This window comes from Poecilia reticulata, chromosome 23 (assembly GCF_904066995.2).
Source record: "Poecilia reticulata chromosome 23, P_reticulata-male-v2, whole genome shotgun sequence".
Lineage (NCBI taxonomy): Eukaryota > Metazoa > Chordata > Actinopteri > Cyprinodontiformes > Poeciliidae > Poecilia > Poecilia reticulata.
The window spans coordinates 10,617,968-10,640,065 of NC_088852.1; the positions used below are offsets into that span (position 1 = coordinate 10,617,968).

Sequence of the window (22,098 nt, forward strand, 5' to 3'; positions counted from 1 at the left end):
GGAAAACGACGCCGTCACATGCAAAAAGAAAGAAAAAAAAAAAAAAAAAAAGTGAAAGTTTTTTTTTTTTTTTTGCATTTTCTCCTCCAAAATCGTAAAAATAACAACCAAGAAAAATGAAAACCGCATCGGTGACTTAAAATAAACTGCAGCTGCAGTTTTCAAGCGCGGCTGGGCATTTACCGCAGAAAACCCATGCATGCAAACTACGAACTGAAGATTCAGTTCCGTTTCCAGAGGTAGGAGAAGACCAGGCAGCCACACAGTTTCCATTCAATGAGATTGTAAAAAAAAAAAAAAAATGACATGGACTTAATCTCTCCTCGATGAGGTTGAAGTCTTTGGTCATATGACCCAAATGGACACGAAACAGTTCCTTGAGAATGGAAAAAAAAAAGTAGTTAAAGGATTAAAAAAAAGGGCCAAATCTGACCCACATGATACACCGTCTGAGAGCCACTGAAAATCTGTCTCCGCAACAATCATCTGCTGCGCTCTACAAATGTGGAGCCGTGTGAAGGAAGCTATAAAATGTCCCACTTAAACTTTGAAGTAAGATGAAACCTAAAAACGGAGGCTCACATGCAAGACAAAAAATAAATAAATAAAAATGAATCCCCTTCGAGGAACAAGGTGGTGGCAGCATCATACTGTGGGAATGGTTTTCTAGAGAAGGAATGTTTGAACCTATAGGTCAACCCGAAGTTCGATTTACAAAACCATTAGTCGGAAATGCAACTCAAGTCGACTTGGGAGGTCAAATCAGAGCAGCCCAATATGGCTGCCACACAGCTTTTCTTCGCACCTCTTTTGGTTGCCTCTTTTTTTTTTTTTTTTTTTTACACTAATGGTACTTAACAGAGAGTTTCTCTTGCCATTGCTCCAAAAGCAATTCAGGAACGTGTTGTGAAGTAGAGCTTGTGCAGTACTTGTGCATGTCACTGAGTTCATGCAAACCATACAGTTATACATTCAGCTGACGTTGGATTGTCGGTCATGCAGGATTGCGACATAGTAACTCAGAAATCTGACTGGCAGAGTCAAAATATAACAGGTCTGCTAACTGAGGATTGGGTTCATTAAGGAAGACGACGTTTCTCGTGAAAATCTCAAAGGCTGCATGTTTACGTCAGTGACTTTTAAGATTTGGGGAAATGATTCAGTGCTGTTAAAAACAAAGAATTCATTGGCTCAATTTGTAATGACGGAAATGCAAGGTTTTGTTTTTTTTGTTTTGATTAGTTGAAAAAGATGCAAAACCATATCGTTGGTTCCTAACAAGGAAACAAACAACAAAAAAAACACACAAGGAACTTTGAATCACAGGATTTATAGTAAAAGGTACAGAACGTCGTCTAAGAAGCTCTGAGCAGCTGGACAAGTTGAGTTGCAGCTTCTGTTTAGACTGGATGTAATTCCATTGAATTATAGTTTATATTAGTGTAAGCTTTATCATGTGCTATTTGTTCATTCTTCTTTTAGAATGCTGTTCAAGAAACCCATAAAAGGAGTAAAACTTGCCCACTTGGACATCTGCAGCTCAAAACAAAGTCAGTGAATTATGTTCCAGTCAAATGTACAGATGAAACTGCAGAGGACACAGCAGTAGCTATGCAAGGGTGTAATATATTTAGACTCTGAAAATAAATATGGAGGTGATATTGCATTTTATATTCAGTCGCTTTCCAATTAAAACAAGAAGGGATCTCGGTGCGTCTGGCGTAGAAGCGCTACGGCTTCAGGTGCATCTCCCAAGAAGACATTTTCAGACTGGAGTAGTTCAAAATAAAGCTGCAAGATTAGCACTTGGCTGTTTTTTTTTTTTTTTAGATTTTATGCATCAATGCCCGTCATGGATGAAGGTTCGCGGCTACTAGCATGTAGCCTTATTTTTTCCTCTTTACATAATGTCTGGATTTTCCATAAACTCTGACCTTTTCTCAGTTATTAACCAGCTGAAATAGACATGATTTCATAAAAGACAAGCTTGTTGTTACTTTTATCATCTGTCCAGAACTAAAGGCCATTTTAAATAAAAAAGTGTTGCGTTTTGAAATTAACATAAAAGGATCTAAAAAATTTTTAACCTAATAAATACTAAATTGAATGGATGTTTTGATTTTCTGCGCACAATGTAGACTGTTATTTGTTTTTAACATCCTTTGAAATGACTGTGGCTGTTGACTTGTACTTTTTGTGAAGTTTCCTTTTCTGAGGTCTCTTAATATCGTGATTTTACTGTAATGCTTGAGCGATCCTTAAATAAATCACACTCAACTCAACGCCTGGCTTCTTTTTAGATGCTAGTGGACACTTGGGAGAAAATCCCGAGGACAATTCGGGACTTTCTCTCGAACAGTGAAGCAGACAAGAGAAGGAAGCATTTCAAACCAAGAGGGTGGCATTTTTAATCAGTGTATTGTTGACAATATAGCAAGTTATGTTAGTTAAAATCTCGGTTGTGTTGGGAAAAAAGAAAAGAAAAAAGAATTTGGAACAACATATACATACGATTGAAACAACAGAAAAGAAAAATCAAAATTATTCACAAACACTTAATTCTTTTTTTGTTTACTTTTTTTTTTCTTCTGTTCCATCCATTACACAACACGGCATTCACACAGGACTACGCTCACGCAGAAACTAAAAGGCTCGACGGCCCCAGGAACAGTCGCGCCGGCCGGTTCTGTCGAGCCGTTTTGGATGTTCTTCTGTTGGTACAAAAATGGTCGTTCTGACAAAAATAATAAATCGCATCTAGTCTGGTCATCCACCTAGCCGTCCCTCTCTGCTTTCGGTTGCACCCCCTTTGTTTTTATGTACAAGTGAGAAGGCAGTATGGCCGCACTGTTTGTAAATAAGGATATTTACTGTGATATCTCTTTTTATTTTTTTTCAATTTTCTCCCTAGTCGTACAAAATAATATTTTTCTGAGGTAAGAACTGAGACAGTATCAAAATAGTAAAATAATATTTTACTAAATGCACCTCATATTTGGAAAAGAAAACAACTACGGTCATTAAAACTTAATTACGGCGATAAAAGAGCAGCAACAACAGATGGGTAATAAAAAAATAATAATAATAAAAAAAGAAAACTAGCAGGTCAGAAGCTGTGATCTTCAATGTGTTTCAACAGTTTGATATCTGAGCCAGACTCAAGAAACGGGAGTCGGGAGACATCACAGCTTCAGTTTAATGCTAACGCTAATTAGCATTGAACCTAGTACGACCGATGCACCTAAAAATGGCTGATTTTCAGCTTGATCGCCACTGACCCCAAACTGACCAATCGATTTCTGACGAGTGAGTCCACCATACCAAAGTGCTACAAGGCTGCGGTAAAAACACTCTTTGGCGTAGATGCTGTTACTGAACAAAATCAGTGGAAGCAGAGCGATGTCAGAAGTTATTAAAAAGAAATAGCCTTCTCTAACACACCTTGGGTTCATTTTGGCAGAGAGAAAGAAAGACTCTCAGAAGATAACAGGAAGGCTAAACAGAGAAAAAAAGTTGGTTTCTTTTACCTTGTTACATTTTGGCCTGTCTGTCATGGGAGATGGTGGATTTGGAAATCATGACAGATTTTTTTGGGGGGAAAAATTTCAAGCAAATTCACAACAAACTTACAGTTTTAGTAATGATAATTATGCTAACCAAGCTAGGTGTAACAGAAGATGCTAAATATAGCTTAAAATGTCAATTCGAAATTGTGTCTTTTTAAAAAATGAGTTAAACCTTGTTTAATAGTGGTTCATCTAACATACACACAGTGTGACGTCACCTCTTCTAATACACATTGTACTGAATAGGCAGGTCAAAGCTTCACAAAACCAGAGATAGGTGCATCTCCACTAACTGTGGCCGACAAAGCGATACCGCACCGAGTCACGAATATGATTTGGTGGAGCTAAAAGAATCAGAGGAACTTTTGCTAATATACAGCTGCTGTAAAATGAAGAGGTTCGAAATGTCACGGGAATAAACCTAATCGTCACAACCAGCTGCTCTGTCCGGAAAGCTCCCCCGCCCCTCAAATATTGTGCTTCCTGTGATGTCACCGTCTCCTTGTTCCTCTGAAATCCCCCTGCAAGCTCGTCACAAAGTGAAAGTCCAACACTGGAAAGCAGGTCAACAAAGCAAAGAAAACCCATCGAGGCCTGGAATAGCGCGGGCGACTCGGAGCAGATGGTGAGCGAACCGAGCCGATGGGTAAATGGGCATTCAATTCAACGGACAGCTTTGTTGACTGACTTAAGGCAGTGATACTGGAGGTCTGCTGACCTGCTCAACTAACTATAAAAAGACCATGTCCCACCCCTGCGCCTCCTCCCCCCGCGTACAGATTCAAAGGCCGCCAAACTCTGTGTGTCCTCTAATCCTTCCATCAACAATAGCATTTGCATAAAGGAATACGACACAGCTGTTTAAGGGAAGAAAAATACCTGTAGCACACTCACAAACACACGTACCAGGACAGACACTTAACACACATTTCAGCCAGGAACCAGGAAATTAGAATCATTCATGAACGCCAACGTCATCATTATCGTCATCTTCATGCCAGTGAAGGTAACTTTTGAGATGTATATATATCTTTTAACATCATCTTACACAAAAGGCTGTGCATTAGCCATCATGAAGATCGAGCAAATTTTGAAAGTCCGTATTCATACACACAAAAACTGCAAACATTCTAAATGGATACTTTATTTTCATTCGAGATTGTGGCTTTGAATTGGATCTTCGTGATGAGAATGCACCGAGGGCAAAACATAATGAGACACAGAGACGATTGTTCCTCTACCTTGGGCGATGCGTCCGTGTTGGCAGCGCACACGCAACTACAGTTTAGGCGGCGACGATTAATTAAAAAGCAGGACATTTTTGGAAAATAACGTGACATTACCATCTATAGTTACAGTTAAAGGGTTTAGGATTAACTGCTACCGAGGTGACGCGAAACATGAATAATTAACGTATTTCAGTGTTTTCAGTGCACAGCAGTTCACAAGGATCATCAGTTCCTTCCTTCACTTAGAGGGCAAAGCGAAGCCGCTTCAAATTTGTGGCTTTTTTCTTTTTCATTTTCTGTACAGAACGACAAGCAGAAGTGTTACAGCTTTCCCTCTTTTTCACAATCCGCCTCGGTTAGGGCACAATGCCCCGTCAGCAGCCGGCTAAACACATTCAGGGAAGCTGCGAAGTATTCTGGCCTAACAGTGCAACAACAAGCTGGAATTCAATTTGAGGCAGCAGCACATTGACGCAGCTGGCTGGGATAGTATTTTAGTGTATGTGTTCTTACTTCTTGTACTACCTCGCTTTCCTTTAGGAGGAGTTCTGTTGAACTTTATAAACTAGTTTCCAAATTTTTAACCTCCTAAAAATTCCTCAGAATTTCGGAATTCGGATAAAATTTTTTTTTTAAATCTTCAGGGGGGTTTTATGTTTTCAGGAACGTTTTTTTTTTTGTCTGTTTGTTTTTAGTAATTTTAAATGCCTCCATTTTTGATGGTGAAGGGTGAGAAGGTGAGGATCTGGGAGTACGACTTCTTTTAGGCTTTAGAACATGTCGGGGGCCCGGGGAGGCCGCACTCAGTGCAGCAGCTCCTCTAGCTCTCCGTCTTTCAGCTTGGCATTGTCTCTGACTTCATCAAATGTGTAGTTCTTCACAATCTTCCCGTTCTGAAACACCGTGTGCAACAGGTCCTGAAAAATACAAAACAAAACAAATAAAAAACAGGTAACGAGGAGGGTAAAACAAAAATCCCTTGAGATGAAAATAGTACTTCTAGTTCACAATTGGTCTGTGCCTATAAAAGACGGCCATTTATTGTTTTAAAGTGAAAAAATGTAGAAAATCTCAATGGATATTATTTTTGAAGTTTTCCAAACTCACCACTCCATACTCCTCCAGATCCCCCTTGCCCTCCTCCAAAGTGACAAAATCTCCGCTCGGCGTCCGGTGCAAAGACAGGCGACCTTTCTTTGACCTCTTGTTGGGGTCTGCCACCGGATCCTTGAACACATTCACCTGAGAAACCACGAGCACACACACACACACACACACACACACACACACACAAAAACAATCTTTTGAGTCAGAGCATGAATGTGTTGAGGGTTATCGCACGTTTTATTCAGTAGTTTGCAAACACTCACCCCCAGTCCGTTAGTCACCACGTAGCTGCATTTGAATGAGCAGTTGAGCAGATCTCTGGTCAGTTTTTGCAACAAAGCCCCTCCGGATCCAAAGGCAATGTTCTCGATGGACCACATGTGATGTTTCATACCCTCCACTATCTGATGAAACACGTCCACAGCGTAAACTCGCGCGTTGAAACCTTGAACGTCTATCGGGATATATCCAAGAACTCTTACCTCCTGCAGCGTGTTGATATCGACTCCGTCTCCTTGAATGACTCTGATGTAAGGAGGCAGCACTTTGAAACCTTTAGCGTTCTCGTGCGTCGGAAACTTCTTGCCCAGTATCTCCAAAACCTGACGGCGTTAAAGGGACTGTTAGCGACACGTTTGAAGGGATGTTTTATCGGCTTGTTAAGGCTGCCGTTGTGTGGACCTTCAAAACCGTATCCAGCGGGTTTCCTGAGTCCGGTCGGACGACCAGCGGGGCGTCTGCGCTGCGGGTCTCTATCAGCGGCCGCAGGTCCTCTCCCCAGATCTTCTCGCAGGCGTTGTAGATGTCGTAGCTGTCACTGACGATGGACACAGGCACGCTGGGGAACTGCTTGATGATGTGCTCAAAGGCGTCTTTTTCATGGTCCTTCCCCCATGCTGTTATGGTGCTGCAGAGAGGATTACTTTTAGCTGTTGATGTTGCAATTCAGTGAGCAGTTTTATATACAGTGGTTGGCAAAAATAGCTAAGGCTCAAACTTTGACGGATTGTACTTGGATTTTAAGAGATAACCCGTCCGGAAAGAGTGTCTAACTGTTGTATTGTAATATCTGCAAATTATTATTACTGTAAAAATTACAACTACATGCTAATCTAGTAAAACATTAAGATGTAGACGGATTTTACCCCAACAGGGATTGTAGGAGTTGATTTATCAGGTCATATACTGAATGTTGAAACTGACATGGTTTAGATTAAAGCATATTCAAGTGTTTGAATTCCCAAATCAAAGTCCAGGCCTCAATTCAAATTGGTTACAAATGCATGTCAGATTTTTATCTGTACAAATACTTGAAAACCACAAATTATTTTCCTTACACTCCCAAATATCACAGCTAATTCCTGGGAAAATCACAAGAAAACACAAAAAGCTTAAGACGAATCAATACTCTACAGCTCAAAAAGCCAGAAGGATTAAGATGCACTACAATGAATGGAAAAGAACTAAAAAAAGAAAAGACTTTTACTATCCAGAACTCTTCATTTAACACACAGAAGACGAAAACAATCTGCTGCAACAAACATTAAAAGCAGGACACCGTGCATTGAAATACTCCCTAAAAAATCACATTAATAAAATTGCACTTCTACAGACTTTCCAGAAGAGGGCAGTGTACACCACCTGTTAAGGTTAATGAATGAACCTTTGAGATTTTATTCAGGCCATTACAGACAAACACTGTAGCTTGAGGTTAGAAAAAACCCTAGTCACCCCCAGGGTCACAGTATTGCGTAAGAAAATGATCAAGTTCATTTCATAAGCAATGAAATTCGAAGTGCAAGTCTAACATATTATTTTATGTCAGGCTCAAGTTTTCTAAAGCTATTAACTGAGTGATTTGAAAATGATTTAAATCTTTTTCTTTTTAATAGAATCAAAGTCCTATTTTCTTACTTTCAGTTTTACATACAAATCAAAGTGGAATTTTCTAGCGACTCCTCCCAGCGAGGAAGAAATGAAACTGATTTTATAACGGGGCCATTACACAGGAACTGCTGTGACAACCCAAGCCAACGTCCCAGAATGCAACAGCCCAAAAGAAAAAAGGGGGCTCTTTGGGAGAGCAGCGACTCTCCTGGTGGAGTGTTTGCACGGGAGCAAAACTAAAGGCTTCCAGCTGACTTCCAGCCAATCAGAGCCACACTCCGTAAATTAATCTGCAGAACAGGATAATAAGTGTGTGAGGGAAACTGAGTAAATTAGCACCAACTTAAGTCATGCCGAGTTAATTTTCTTTCTGGTTGCTATTTGTACCTTGTTAGGTAATACTAGCATTTTAGCTAATGTGAGCATAGCAGCCAACTTTATGAAATGACACACATAACTCAAAGACATTTAAGTCTAATAGATGCTAGCATATTTTTCATGCTAGCATTATAAAAATAAAGGTCAAAGCTAATGCATTTTGCGCCCAACTTATCGACAAACTATTTTATTATGAAGTGGGAGTCACAATCAAAATGCCTTCAGGAATATTTCACTTCAAAATCTATAAAACCTTGAGAGAAGTGTTTACCTGTGCTCAGCTGCAGGTACTGAAAAGCCTGGCACTGGGTCCTTGGTGCCGTAGTACTTCTTAATGACTCCGATGCCGGCCACCGTGTCTGTGCCCTTGAAGTTCACCAAATGAGCGGAGGCTCCAATGCCTGCAGTCTGTGAATGATGAGCGATATTTAAGCATTTTCTGTAACACAGTACTAATTCACGTAAATAAAAAGAAAAAGAGAAATAATGGTTTTAAGCTTAGCTTTGACTAAGTGTGTAATGTGTGTAAAAGTATAAAACACAGCAAAGGTAGCTACGCTTTTGTCGTCTGCCTTAGAATATTTGAGCGTGAAATAGCGTTCTGAAGAGATTTGAAGATAGATTATTGTGAATTTATCATATTTTTCCTCTTTCAGTTATGGCAAAGGTTTACTAACTCCAGTCCTTAAGAGTTGACTAAGCTTGAAATCAAATGGATGACAAACTTAATAAAAATGTCACCCAGCTCTGCAGAGGCCTGCTAATGAACCATTCATTTGATTCAGCTATGATGAATCAGGTCAACATTTAAGCACACATTACAGCGGCTCTTTAGGACTGGCTGTGGACACCACAGATTTAAGGTGCATTACTTAGCAAAAAAAAAGTCATTATGAACTACACAGAGTAGGGACAGTAAATAAATTCTCTCCACCTCTTAAATATAGTGTATGTATTCATAAATCCCATCTTCAATTTATGGACACAGCATTCCTAAGTGCAACCAAGTTATGCTTATATCAAATGTATCAATTACAAAAGGAAGAAAATTCAAAGTTGGCATCTATCATTATGAATAAGGGGGCTAAAAATTAAGTCCAAACAAGCCCAGACATTGTACAGCTTTGTGTGAAGGTAACTATATTTTCTTAGATATGTTCTGAAATGTCAGTAGTTCATTCGGAATGCAAGAGACGGAGAGAAAGACTTTCAGTAGCTAACAGGAAGGCTGAGTAACTCAGATTTATCATTTTGAACTTCGATCTGCTTTGGAAATCTTAGAAAATCTGCATTATGTACAGCAATACACACAGAGATTGCTATAAATTCATCAAGTAAAGCTAACCACACAAATGTAAAATGCTTAAAGTTTCCAATACACCTTCAATCAGTTTGTCTTTGTTTTAAATTAGCACAGCGTGACGTTGTCCCTGGGTTTAATATAACTAATGCAATTATGGCGTAATGGGCTAGAAGAAATATTTTGAATAGAGTTCTTCCATCTTCTTATACTGTAGCCCTTAATGAAACCACAATGTCTGATTGGAAGACGAAAGCTGTAAAATCGGCTACTCAAACTAAAAGTATTAAAATCTATCTTTTATCATTTATTCATACCTCTTGTGAAGACACACCCCTGTAGCCAAAGTCATGCAGTTTATACTCCAGTCTCTCCAGGTTCCCAGAGGTCTCCATGAGGTACTTGGCAAGGATCTTCTTTTGCTCTCTGGAGTTGGTCGCCACTGTAATCGGGTACCAGATCTGAACAAGAATAGTCTGATAGAAAAAAAAAAGAGTTTTTACAGACTTATGTTGACAAGATCTGAAAAATTCTTACTACGCAACAGACTGGTTTCACTGTACTCACTGGAACTAAAGCCTAAAACTAACAGGGGCTAGAGGGATGAAAGCTGAGAGCTCTTTCACACAAGGCCGACTGTGAAGGGAAAATGCATTCCTTGATGCTTCATGCTTCGATAGCAGAGTCAGTGATTGGATGTAAAAACAAGTCGCTTATCTGCTGGATGGGAAATTTCATAAACAGTTATATAACCATAATGCAAGCGTGTTTGCATAGGTCTTCGCCCACATACTTTAGAATAAATGCAAATTGTTTACCAGCTTTATAGTACAGATCAAATTTATTATCAATTACTGATTTCTCCTTTTTTTTTTAAGAGGTTTGACAGGTGAACGTCTCTTTTGGGAAAAAAAATAATAATAAAATTCTCTATTTCTGAGGACTATATCAAGATTAAGCACATGTTTAAATTAAAAATATATCCCATGCTTTGTTGTTCTGGTTTCAATACGCTCAAATCAAAAAGCACAAAAGCGAAATTTGATGCATTTAACAAATAAGATTGGAAAAGAATCAAAACTTTTTCAATGCCCGACTCAGTGCTGATTGCAATCTCGGTGACTGGTTGATTCATCTCCGACATTTACAAACTAGTCGACACTTGGTTTTGTAAGTGCGCCGCACCTGCAGGTGTTAACCTGCTCAAAGTGGGCGGAGAGAACGCACACATAGGAGAGCGGCTTCTTGAAAGCCGCTTTATTGAGCTTCCAGGGAAAAAATCAGAGATGATGGAAACTTTGAAAGAACCTGATGTGTGAAAGTGAAACTACTTGGTGGCTCTATGCTCTTTTATTGGAATCGATCCATTTAGCAACTGGAACTTTAACTTGAAGTACCTGTTGCTAATTTTTCCGAGCTAACCAACTTTTTTTTTTTTAAACATACCCTTTTCTCTTACCTCAATCCTATGGTGTTACATAGGATTTAGTTCTGGGGAATTTGAAGAACATGTAAGCTTCACGGGTCTGTTACCTTAAACGTTTGTTGTTGAGATGTTCAATCATGAGTTGATCGGACCAAAGACCACTGTTCAAATTCATTGTTCTTACGATTTAGTGTAAAGATGTCACTCTTGTCTGCGGTTCTCCAGCAGTGAGCTGTGGGTCTTTTTTTAAAATTTTTTTATTACCATCCTCATTGCTGTAAATGGTAGCAAGATAAACCACCCACACCTAACTTTAATGAGTTGTTGAGTGAGCCTACGGTAATATTGATAAGACAGTTATTTAGGACATGCAGTACTCGGGGAGGAGTTTATCCTGTAACATCACAGCCGATTAAAAAAAGAGTAATCGGAGCTACAGAGTTTAGCTGAATGGATAAACTCACATGCTCCATGTTGTAAAAAGAAACGGGAGCTGTCGCCAAATTATCGGCTTGTGATTTTCACAACGGAGATTTCACACCCCGGTCTAGACGGAGCTTTAGGAATTAGCAGAATGATCTAGTTGTGCCTGCATTTGGAAAAATGCAAGATTCTGATCAGAATCAGAACTAATCTGAGGCAAAGCAAGAAAGCATCATCTGTGTAGGAAGTATAGCAAGCCAAAAAAATAAATAAAAAAAAAAATCAGTTCCCAAATCTTTCATGTAACTTTCCCTGCACACATTGTGCAGCTCGTTTCTACCGTCCGGCTCCCAGAAGGTCACATGCCTCCTCAAATACAAAAAAAACATCGTTTGGACTCGTGACGGTCGGAGTTGCAGTGGAATTTGTGTTGCGCAGAAAAAAAAAAAAAATTAAATACACGTCTCCTCGTTTGGTATCCCTAACCTGATTTTAGCCTCATGTCCAATCGCAGTTGCAAAAAAAAAAAAAAAAAAGCCCTTCAGGCATTCCACATAACTTAGCCATTTCCAGGAAAAGAATAAAAGGAAATAAATGTGGAAAATGTTGGGAATAAAGAAGTTTTTGAAACATCCAGAAGATATTACAAAGGGAATAGAAAACAGAAGAGAGGACAGAAAGGGCCAGAAGCATTGACCCAGTGACGCAACCCAAGGACATCAAGATGACCGCCGAGGCTAATTTTACACCGGGCATGAATAATGTCTCCATGTGTGCGAGCATGGAGGGGAGGGCGTGGGGGTGTTCAAGCGTGTGTTTAAACGAGGAACAACTCTCACAAGGTGTGTATGTGTATAAGTATGTGGGTGTGTGTGTGAGTGTTGTCACAATGTAAATTTCTACCACCACAGTCACGGTGTGCGCATTCAAAAGTGGGCGTGGCTTTCAAGGTACGCTTTCGCTTCCTGAAAGTTCAAAACCTGCTTCAGAAACCTCTGAGAGTGACGAGCGAAAACTTAATTGCAAAAGGAAAAGAGAAACAGACGTTAGAGGAGGGGACCGGTTATAAGTATTACTCATGCTGCTCGAAGTCAGTTCAGCCAAGTCGCTGTTGCGGCGCCTGTTCGCCGAGAATGACACGTCGGTCCCGTTTACCAGGATGTGAATCCGCGCTGCTCATTATGAGAAAGCAGGATCCTCCGCGGCTTTTACACGACGCCATTTCACAACGACGACAAAATTATTTGTAAGGAGGAAGGAAGCAAATTGACTTAAAAAAGACGCTTATGAGCAATTTGTTCCTAAAGATCTGTGGTGCGGTGAGGTTTAGAAGAGTTTTAACGAGAATAACGCTGCCAAGAGAAAGACCTGGTGGCTTTAGCTTCACCGCGCTCCAGAAGCAGCAAGCATTTAGCTTTTAAGGTTTGTCTTTATCAAACAAAACTCTGATTAGGTTGCCATTAAGTTGTGTAATATGACGAGTAGCAGAAATTTACAGCCAATTTCAAGATAGAGCAGGAACTATTGGAAACACTCCTGCGGCGACAGTCCAGTGTGGAAAAACTGAATGCAAATTCACAGAGAATGAAATAGATCACAACACAGAAAATCAGACGGCGTAAACATGAATATGGGACGTCAGAGAAACTAAGCAAACCTACCTCCACCCAGTTAGTGAGCCAGTAGCATTCAGGATCTGTGCTCTCCACTGTGAACAAAACATTGCCTCTGGGAATGACGCTTCCTTCTGGCACTGCCTTGATTTCGATGGGAAGATGGCCGTTGTATTTCTGCAAAAAGCAAATATCCCTGTCAGAACGCTGGAGCAGCTTTTATGCTGTATTACTTCAACTTTGTAAAAAAATCTACAAATGTTTTAGATGGTTTTAGAAGTCATGAATTCCAGCTTAAACCCAACATTCTGGAATACAGGAATGCTTTTAGGCTAACAACTGCAGAGCGGAGAAAAACAGAAACAATGATTGATAATATTTGACAATTGTTTCCCTCTCTAATGTCCCGAAACTCCTTACTAAACCAAAAAAGAAAAAAAGACGACTTTAATAATTATAATTTGAGTGAAAAGGAAGGAAATAATTAAATTAAGGCAAAAATGAGTAAATAAACAGCAGTTCCTTACCTCCAAAATGTAAGTCCAACCCTTCTCATTAAAAACATCGTCCTGGAAATGTTCCCTGTACACCTCCTTTGCTTCCTGTATCTTCTCAGGAGTCACTACCTTTCCTGAAGAGGAGGGAGGGGGGAGGAAGTGGAGAAAAGGATGAGGAAAGAGGATAGAATACAGGCAACAAGTCATTAGGACGCTAATCTGTCGTTTACTGCTGTAATTAGTTTCAAGGCTTCCTGTGCGTGCCGACAGGGTATTCTCGTCCAATATTACATGCAAACACGCCAAAAACCTACATGTATGGATTCCAGGTCTAAACCGCTTTTTAAATACAGGAGAGGGAGGAGAAAGGTGAAACGTGACAAGGAACATTTTACTTTTTGGGGTAAATGTATTTGACTATGTGGAGAGAACTGAGCATGCCAAAAAAACAAAACAAACCCAGAGCTCAAACTTTTAAAGTCTGTAGAATTTACATTTTACCACCACATTTTCAGAGTTTACTCAATAATAAAAAAAATAAAAAGTAAAAAATGTATCGTTCTCCTTTCATTTCACGCCCCGCTCTTGGCTTTCTGGGGTTCGCCGACGGTTCCTTGATGGCCGGCCTTGTCGCTGAGCGAGGCGAGACGAGACGCTCGGCATGGACAACGCGTCTTTCTCCCTCAAACAGTGAGGCAGCAGCTGTGCTTTTGTCTCCCGTTCTCTCTCTCTCTCTCTCTCCCTCACCTCTGCCGCCACACCGTGAAATCCTCTTAAGAAGCAGGAGGCAGGGGCTTTCTTTCTGTTGATCACTGCTCATGTCTCTCAGGAACTCTTTGGAGCATCAGAGTTCACCTACTTTAGTTAATAATTAGAGCAAATAATCTTTTTATGCCGAGTTCAAGGTTACTTTTCATAAATTTTTTTTTTCAGTTGCTTGAAGTTTTTGATTGTTTATTAGAGAATATAACTTGTCGTGCAAAAAAAAAGAAAAAGAAGAAGAAACGTACCTTTTAAGTATTTGTGAAGGATGTACTGCAGGCCGTAAAAGACGGTTTTGTCATATTTGACTTTTCTGCTTTTGCTGGGATCCGTCCTTTTCTCGCGGCACTCGAAGTAGGAGTACACTTTACTTGTGTTGGGCGGGTATTGTTTGTAATGAGTCACCTGTCGAGACACAAATACAATTTTATGAGATTTAATGAAGATTGACCCTCTAAACAGTCAGGAGGAAAACAAACAAGCAAAAACAAAACACAGTTAGATATCTCATGAACTCTAATCACACACTTCCTTCCCTTAGTTATTACCTCATTGAAAAGCTTCACAATGCAGGATTTCAAAACCGCTACGACTCACAAACACAAACTGGGACATATTACATTGTAACCACAAATTGGTCCCCCTGAACCCAGCTTATGTGTAATGTAGCACAGTGTCACATAAATCCCAATGAAAACTGTAGAAATTTGTGACTGCAATGTCATAACCTGCACAGAAGTTCAGAGAGTGTAAATACTTATGCAACAAGCTCTACCACTGACATGCAAAAGGAGGAAAGTGCTATTTTGTGTGGCTTTTAGTTAAGGTGTGCATATTGAGTCACAACAAGAACAGGAGAAATAACTCTGCTGGTACAACTGGGGGGAAAAAAACAAAAAAAAAGTCTCTTCTGGAATGATATATGCACTAATTACCTGAGATTGAAATATTCTTAAAAAGCAGACCCTCATCTATCGCGCTCTTGTGTCAAAAAAAAAAAAAAAAACTCTTACAAAAACGTCACAATCAGAACAAAAGTGTCGGATTTTCAACCTTCTCCTCCGTCCCGACCGCGCCATTGTTCGCGGAGGGAGTTTTGCGTGCTTCATGCGGGATCCACTAATCTACTGCAAACAAGCAAGCGTCCAAACTCGGCGACGTGTAACTTAAGTAAACAGTCTGAGACGTGTCCGGGCGTGTTTCTAACACAAACTGAAAAGAAAGGATCATGCTCTCCCAGATGGCTGGTGCCACGCGGGCATCAATTAAATCTCAAATGAGTACAGAAATGTCCTCGGGGGTCCTTGCTGGAGGATTCAATGATTTAACCCTTTTGGCGCCGCGGCACAGAATCCACTCCCTGCATTTTGTAGCCGCGGAGAAGAAACGGTACACTGAGTTTTACGAGTAAACGAATGAGTCAAAGAGTAATTAAGAGCAGAAGACGGCATTTCCCTCGACTCAAAGTCGCACGTTTGTCCTTCAGTCGGCGACAATCTCTGAGGGATAAAATAAAAGAACCTAATTTTGCACATGACAGGTAGATTAAAGACGGGGAGGGAGAAACGGAGCCCCGGGTGACACGCCGGCAGCAGATAAATGTCAACGAACTACTGAGTTTCTTTGACCTTACCGTGTCCTTTCCGTGGAGCTTTCGAGGACTCAAAATAGAGCCGAGACGCTGAACATGACACTGGGCCGGACCGCGTGAGCTCGTGTTCTGCTCCACGCGCCCTGATGTTTACCGGCACACGCCGTTTTCAAATTCAAAAACCTAGAAACCGGTTTATCGTCCCAGGGTAATAACCGTTTATCGGCTGCTGTAGCAGGACACGAACGAAGAGTCATTAGGTAACCGAAGGGAGGACGCACTAGATCACAGATCAGACTCGGCTTAGTTCATACGACAGATTTATCTAAGGAAGCAACATCAGCATGATCGGAACAAGGCGGGTCAGAGGTGTGTCGATAATTGTAAAGACAACAATGACGATGTGTGCCGTTTTTTTTCCTCCCTCAACTGCTCTGCGTTTGACTCATGGTGGCAGCATCATGCTGTGGGGGTTATTTTGATCAGGAGTAACAAGGAGAGTTGATGGTAAGATGAAAAGAAAACATAACTCGGATGATTTGGTTTAATTACACCAAAACACAGCATTTGGCAGGTTTAACCAAGCGCTCGCCTGTTTCTTTTTTTTAATGCGACAGTTTCCACCCTCATGTTGACAACTCCCAAGCTGTGAATCAGATTTTTCCATAACTTCTATTTTTCCCCAGGATTCATAGGTGTTGTATAAACACCGCACACCTGCACCCGTGGTGCGACACCGGACTTGCGTATCCAGACAAAAGGCACACTTTAATGGCTTATCAATAAATGCACAAGCTGCTGTGACTGACAAAACAACACATGCACGGCACTTACTCTTTTGTGCAAGAGGCTCAAACTGATTCCAAATAAGCCTAAGAGAATTAGTGTTTGGCTTAACCTTGTTAACCTTTTGCATGACTCAAGTATTTTATGGGACAAGACTTTAAAAGAAAGAAAGAGAAAACTGCACCTTTGCATCCGCTTTTGTCTATTAATTCTAAACTTGGGCAAAGAATTAAGAGTTTATTTCAATAAAATTCGGCTGACTTTACTGGTGTAGTTAATGCATTTTTTTTTTCTGACTTCAAGGGACAAAATGTTCTTACTCTTTATAACTGAAAACGTGACTAAGTTGGAATAGGTGTTAAACGTCCTTTTAATTACATGCCGGAGAAAGTTCTCTCCTGCTGCTTGTAAGGTTGTGCAGTGCTGCCCCTCCCCGACCTGTTTCTTCACGCAGTCAGTCATGAGGCTGAAAGAAGGCTCTTGCACTAATAATGCCTCGCTTACAAGAAAAGTAATTTGATTTCTTTAGAAATAGTTTTAATTGTGAAAATCAAGAGGGTAATGGCGTGGAAGGTAAAAAAAGAAAAAAAAAAAGCGCCACCCACTGGTTTTATTAGGTAACAGAATTTATTTTCTCTAAAAACGCCAGAGAAGTGCATTACCCTCCAGCTAAATTATACATTTACTGTATATTTTTGCTCAAGCACATGCATCAAAATGTGCCACTGTATCAATTTCTTCAATATAAAACGCTATATTATGAAATATAACTTGCATTAAACTTGAAATAATTTGTTCAACTTAAACATGGATTTTGTAGCTTTTATCTGAGATTTCCCAGTAATATTGAATACGGTTCATTTATTTCAGTAACTTATATAAATTGATGTACACATTGGTGTTTTAAAGCCTTCATTTCTGTTAATTATAACAACATTTTACGAGTAGGATAATACAGACACAGAAGCCTCGTTGGAATAGTCGAATTTATTAAAAATGACTGTAGATTATATTAGATCATAAGCTTGAAATCCCTTTTACACCAGCAGTTCCTCTTGAAAGAGGAGCTGGCAGTGAGAAACATTAATATTTGCATTTTAACTAATCAAACATACATTGGTTTCGGGAGCAAAATACTTATTCGGGTTTGCAGGAAAGCATAAATGTCTAAAGGGTAATAAAATCTCACCAGGGTTTATTGGTTCTCTGCTTAATGGGGTTTGTAGTTCTGTCAGAATATCATAAAACCTGTATTCCTCAACCAGACGAAACGACAAAACACACAAAAGCGTAATAACCAGAGGCGCAATGACAACACAAAGTAACAATGTAACCAAAACTAAATATAATTTGGTTTATTTTTCCTACTTTTTAGTTCCTGGAGTGAGTATTTTTTGATATTTTAAATACACATTTAGTGAATAAAAAACCCATTAATGTTACTTCATCAGCCACTGGAATGCCATCATGCTACATAATTATGCTCTTTCGGGTAAATTGCATCATACGTTTCCTTAAGCTCGTCATTCAGTAAGAAACCTTTACAGGGTGAGGCTCATTTATGATGCTATGCTAATATTATGAAATGAGTCATTAATTACTATGTACATGAATTTTCCAGCCACACATTTACTATGATGTTACCGTCAGACTCGTCTTGGTTTCCTTTTCACACAAATGAAACTACAGGTGTGTAGCGCCGACCCATTTACCTTTTAGCATTACCAGTATGAAGGTGAACTTGAAACTAATTTGGATCGTGTCACTTTTTATGGCTTGTGTGAGACACACTGTGTTTGGATTCATTTAGTTCATTTGGCAGAGGTAAATCATTGATCATTAGTCACGACTCTCATCTTAATTAAAAAACTATTTGTCCAAACACTTTATTGGTTCACTTAGTACAATAAAATATGATCTTAGCTAGCTGCTGTTCAGTGTGATTTATAAAAGCAAGATACAAAAGAAGCTATTTAAAGGTCAAACACGCTATAAGGCGGTCAAAATAGTTTGAATTTGAGCTACACCACAAAGCATACCTAAAACTAAACTGAAACTAAGGAAAGCAGAAAGCAAAACCAGTCCACCTTTAACCTGCCCCATCTGGAGCATATTCTGTTTTAAGAATATATTAACATCTGTCCGTTTTAGCTACAAATGACTCAGCAGTTTTAATTCTCCGTATCCTGAAGATACATTTCTTGAAAATACATTTAAAACAATTTAAATGTATTTTAAACATTGAAACTTGCATGTTTAAAATACGCACTTGCAGAACACTCTGCAAGTGCGTAATTACTCTGTTACACACTTCTTGCAATGTAAAATCATGATCAGAAGCTTCGATGGTTTTGGTTTCTGCCATTTTTAGCTGCGGTTTCTTTTTTAATACTTCATTTTATTCTGAAGAATGTCGCAACATAAGAAATGAATAATGAAATCTTTGTAATCTAGGCTCACGCTTTAAACTAAGCTGATTTGATTACTGGGCTGATTTGCTGCAGAAAACATCTGACAATTGCCACATACTTCTGCTTTTTAATATGTCTCGCAGGTTTTTACATGGTTGTCATTTCAGTTTCATTAACAAACGCTTCTTTGTTCTTCCCAACGCTGGTGACATCAATTCTTAATAAATTCATTTTAAAGGTTCACGGTTAGCATTTTAGCCATTAATAGTTTGGTTATTTTTGCCTACTTTCACAAAGTCTGACTCTAATAACAGCGTCTTAAGAACATAATAAACTGGAACTAGATTATTTTGATCCATTATATTTAAAAAAATTATTTATCTAAAAATCCTTCAGTTCTGAGAGTAGTCAGGAATGCTAGTGGCTAAAGAACCTAAACTAATTTGTCGAAAAATTTTATGAAATATAATTTCTCTGAGTGTTTTTTTTTAAAGGGGAAACATTTTACATCTTATGGCTTCATTATAGAGAAACTTCACCTCTCTGTTGACATGTAAGATATTTACATGTCAAAAAAAACTAATACAGGTTTTTATTTGTAAGTGTTAATGTACTGTGCTAAACAAATTTAGCCACATTTACATTTCTTTAACACTATTCAGTGACTGGACTCTTTAGTTTAAACTGGATTTTAAAAACTATTTATCATTTTCTCATTAAATATATATATTACAGCTTAATTTTACCTAACTGCGCCCGTTAGCTAGTTAGTTTTGCTCGGCATTCTGCACTCATCATCAGCATCCTGTCGTCACATGACTTGTACATGGAAACCACTGGCTACGTGCTAGAAAATCATCACACGCACATTTGGTCTGTGTACATTGTAATTAAGAGTCGGTGTTTTATTTTGCCATTACAGCCTTCATTACCTTAAGCGGTAACTGGGGTAGAAATTTTCCGAGCGGATAAATAAATAGCACGACTTTGGACCCAAGGCAACCATGCTGGCAGGAAAATTTAATTGGTGCGTTTCTCTTTTAACTTTCAGTTTTGTTTTCTCGAAAGTCACTCCAGGTTAATGTTTCACCACCTCTACAGTGAGACTTTGCCCAACTGTGGCTAACCTTGACAATTCGCAAAGCACTTGGTAGCTGTTGGCCAACATTAGCTTTTTATATATATATATATATATATATATGTCAATCCCCTCTTTCAACCTCTTGCGGTCTCTGTAAGCTAACTGGCTAATTCAGCTAGCTGAATACAACCATGACCAGAAGAGCCGACTGGGAACCGACTCCATAAAAGCAGCAGCCGCCCAGGGTGGGAGTCTGCTAGCTCACAGAGAAATGCCGCCTATCTGGATTTCTCTCTCGGCGGTACAAGTGCTCCCCTCCTCCAGCTCATTATACCTGCGCTAACCCGAAAGACACCGGCCACGCAGAGCAGCGTGATGGCCTTGGGTCTGGTGATGAAACCACCTTGACTTGATCAATTTCCATTCCGTGCTCACCTCGCTCCCACCCGGCCTCCCCTCCGAACCCACCATGGATACCGTACCTTGTAGGAGTCGGTCGCTAGCAGTATATTGAAGTCGGTTTCTCTCGGCTCCATCTTCCCCTCCTAGGTTGTAAGTCGCGGCTGTCAGTGTGTTGTGTTGCGCGCCCTACTGCCAGAGGCACCAGAAAGTGAGGGGAGGAAGGACAAGCGGACAGAACCGGGCGGGGGAAGGGGCGGACGCTGTGTCGTCACAAACTCTCCGGCAACTCTCGTTTATGTTCGGGAGTCACTCGGCTTAAACAAAGATCGTGTATCTTTACAAAGAAATCTCAACACTTTCTTCTACAAGCCTTTGAGACAATGTTACATTTTCGATTTAGAAAATACCCTCATTATCCCACTTTTACATTTTTTTTAAATAGGTACAGGGATATAATAAAGGTATATTTTTAAGTAGCCTATGTTATTTTGAAAACTAGCTTTTGCAACAAAAAAGGAGCACGAAGGTCCTAATTCTGCAATAAATAATTAAATGCAAACAAACATCGGTATACTGCTGACTGAAACACTTTCTGTTCAAAAGGAAATCCTTCCCATAGACATTTACATACAATATATTACATAATTACGAGAGTAAACATGCAATTTATTGTACATAACTGGTGAAACTAAATGTTGGCTGCACTGCGCACCTTATATTTTCTTCTCATATTTTCGGTAGATCATACATGGGAAATGCTAGGACGACCACCCGCTTTGTTTTCAGCGTTTCTGTCTAGGCTGAAGTTATGACACACAACCGCGAAGTGCTGGCACAGTGGGAGGCCAGAGTGGCACCGGCGCAGCGAGACATTCCATCCCGTTGGACGGACGCGTTTCTCGGCCAATAGTAGCGTCCTACTCCGCTCCGTCATCCCCACGGAGGGTGTGGTGAACTCTGGAGCAGCGTGCCGTTTCCGCATGTCAATAAAAAGAAGTCTGAGATGTAGAGAGGAAGTATGATCTAGACAAACCCTACGAGTGCAGTTTCTAGTTTTGCCTGTTCGCAAAGTAGGCATAAAAAAAAAACCCCATGCGGTCACATGATGAGCAAGTGAAACCAGATGTTAGGTGCTGCCTAAGTTTAAGAAGGACACCGTTTTCTGTGGACTGATGGTACCATAAAACAAAAGGACTCTACAAGACATGCTAAAGCTGAAGGAACAGTTTAATCTCCAGAGAGACGTGGTGTTTGATCTTCTCAAGAAAGAGGCATCGGTGTGCAGGGTGAAAGGTGAGGCGTTCAGGTGTTCGCGGAGTAAGTTTGTTAAAAAAAAAATATATATAATGAATGAGCTAAAATACTTTAGATTTAATGTGCGTGTTATTGCTCAGCAAATTCATTAAACGCCAACTTTAGCCAGCTCGAATGAAATCTGAATGGCTGTGATTTGTTGTGTTTACGAACACTGCATGTAATAAACAGCAGGTGGGGCTATTTGCCTTGTAATAAGAAGGAAACGACTCAAAACAATGCACATAATAGTAATAAAGCATGTGTAAACAGACATTTAAAAAGAAAGAGAGAGAAAATACTTAGGGATATTTGGAGCTCTGTCATGCTGCATTTTACAATGTGT

General features: G+C 39.8%; 2 protein-coding genes across 3 annotated transcripts in view; one reads left to right on the plus strand and one right to left on the minus strand.

Moving 5' to 3' along the window:
• Positions 1-2,380: 2,380 nt before the first annotated feature.
• nampt1 (nicotinamide phosphoribosyltransferase 1) lies at positions 2,381-20,722 on the minus strand. Its single transcript, XM_008400967.3, has 11 exons — positions 20,540-20,722; positions 14,437-14,593; positions 13,457-13,560; positions 12,978-13,106; positions 9,785-9,943; positions 8,439-8,575; positions 6,584-6,809; positions 6,385-6,504; positions 6,166-6,306; positions 5,903-6,037; positions 2,381-5,712 (listed from the first exon to the last, which is right to left on the minus strand). Exons 1-11 carry the CDS (start codon positions 20,591-20,593, stop codon positions 5,599-5,601), a joined length of 1,476 nt encoding a protein of 491 aa, XP_008399189.1. The 5' UTR covers positions 20,594-20,722; the 3' UTR covers positions 2,381-5,598.
• Positions 20,723-21,227: 505 nt separating this feature from the next.
• The window catches only part of gsap (gamma-secretase activating protein), a 30,595-nt gene continuing 29,724 nt past the window's right edge, over positions 21,228-22,098 (plus strand). The window contains exon 1 of one of the 2 annotated variants that reach the window (XM_081604214.1): positions 21,228-21,752. In XM_081604214.1, coding sequence (XP_081460340.1) covers positions 21,665-21,752 — 88 coding nt within the window. In that variant the 5' untranslated portion in view covers positions 21,228-21,664. The remainder of the gene's footprint in view (positions 21,753-22,098) is intronic. The other variant, XM_008400973.3, reaches the window with a different exon arrangement.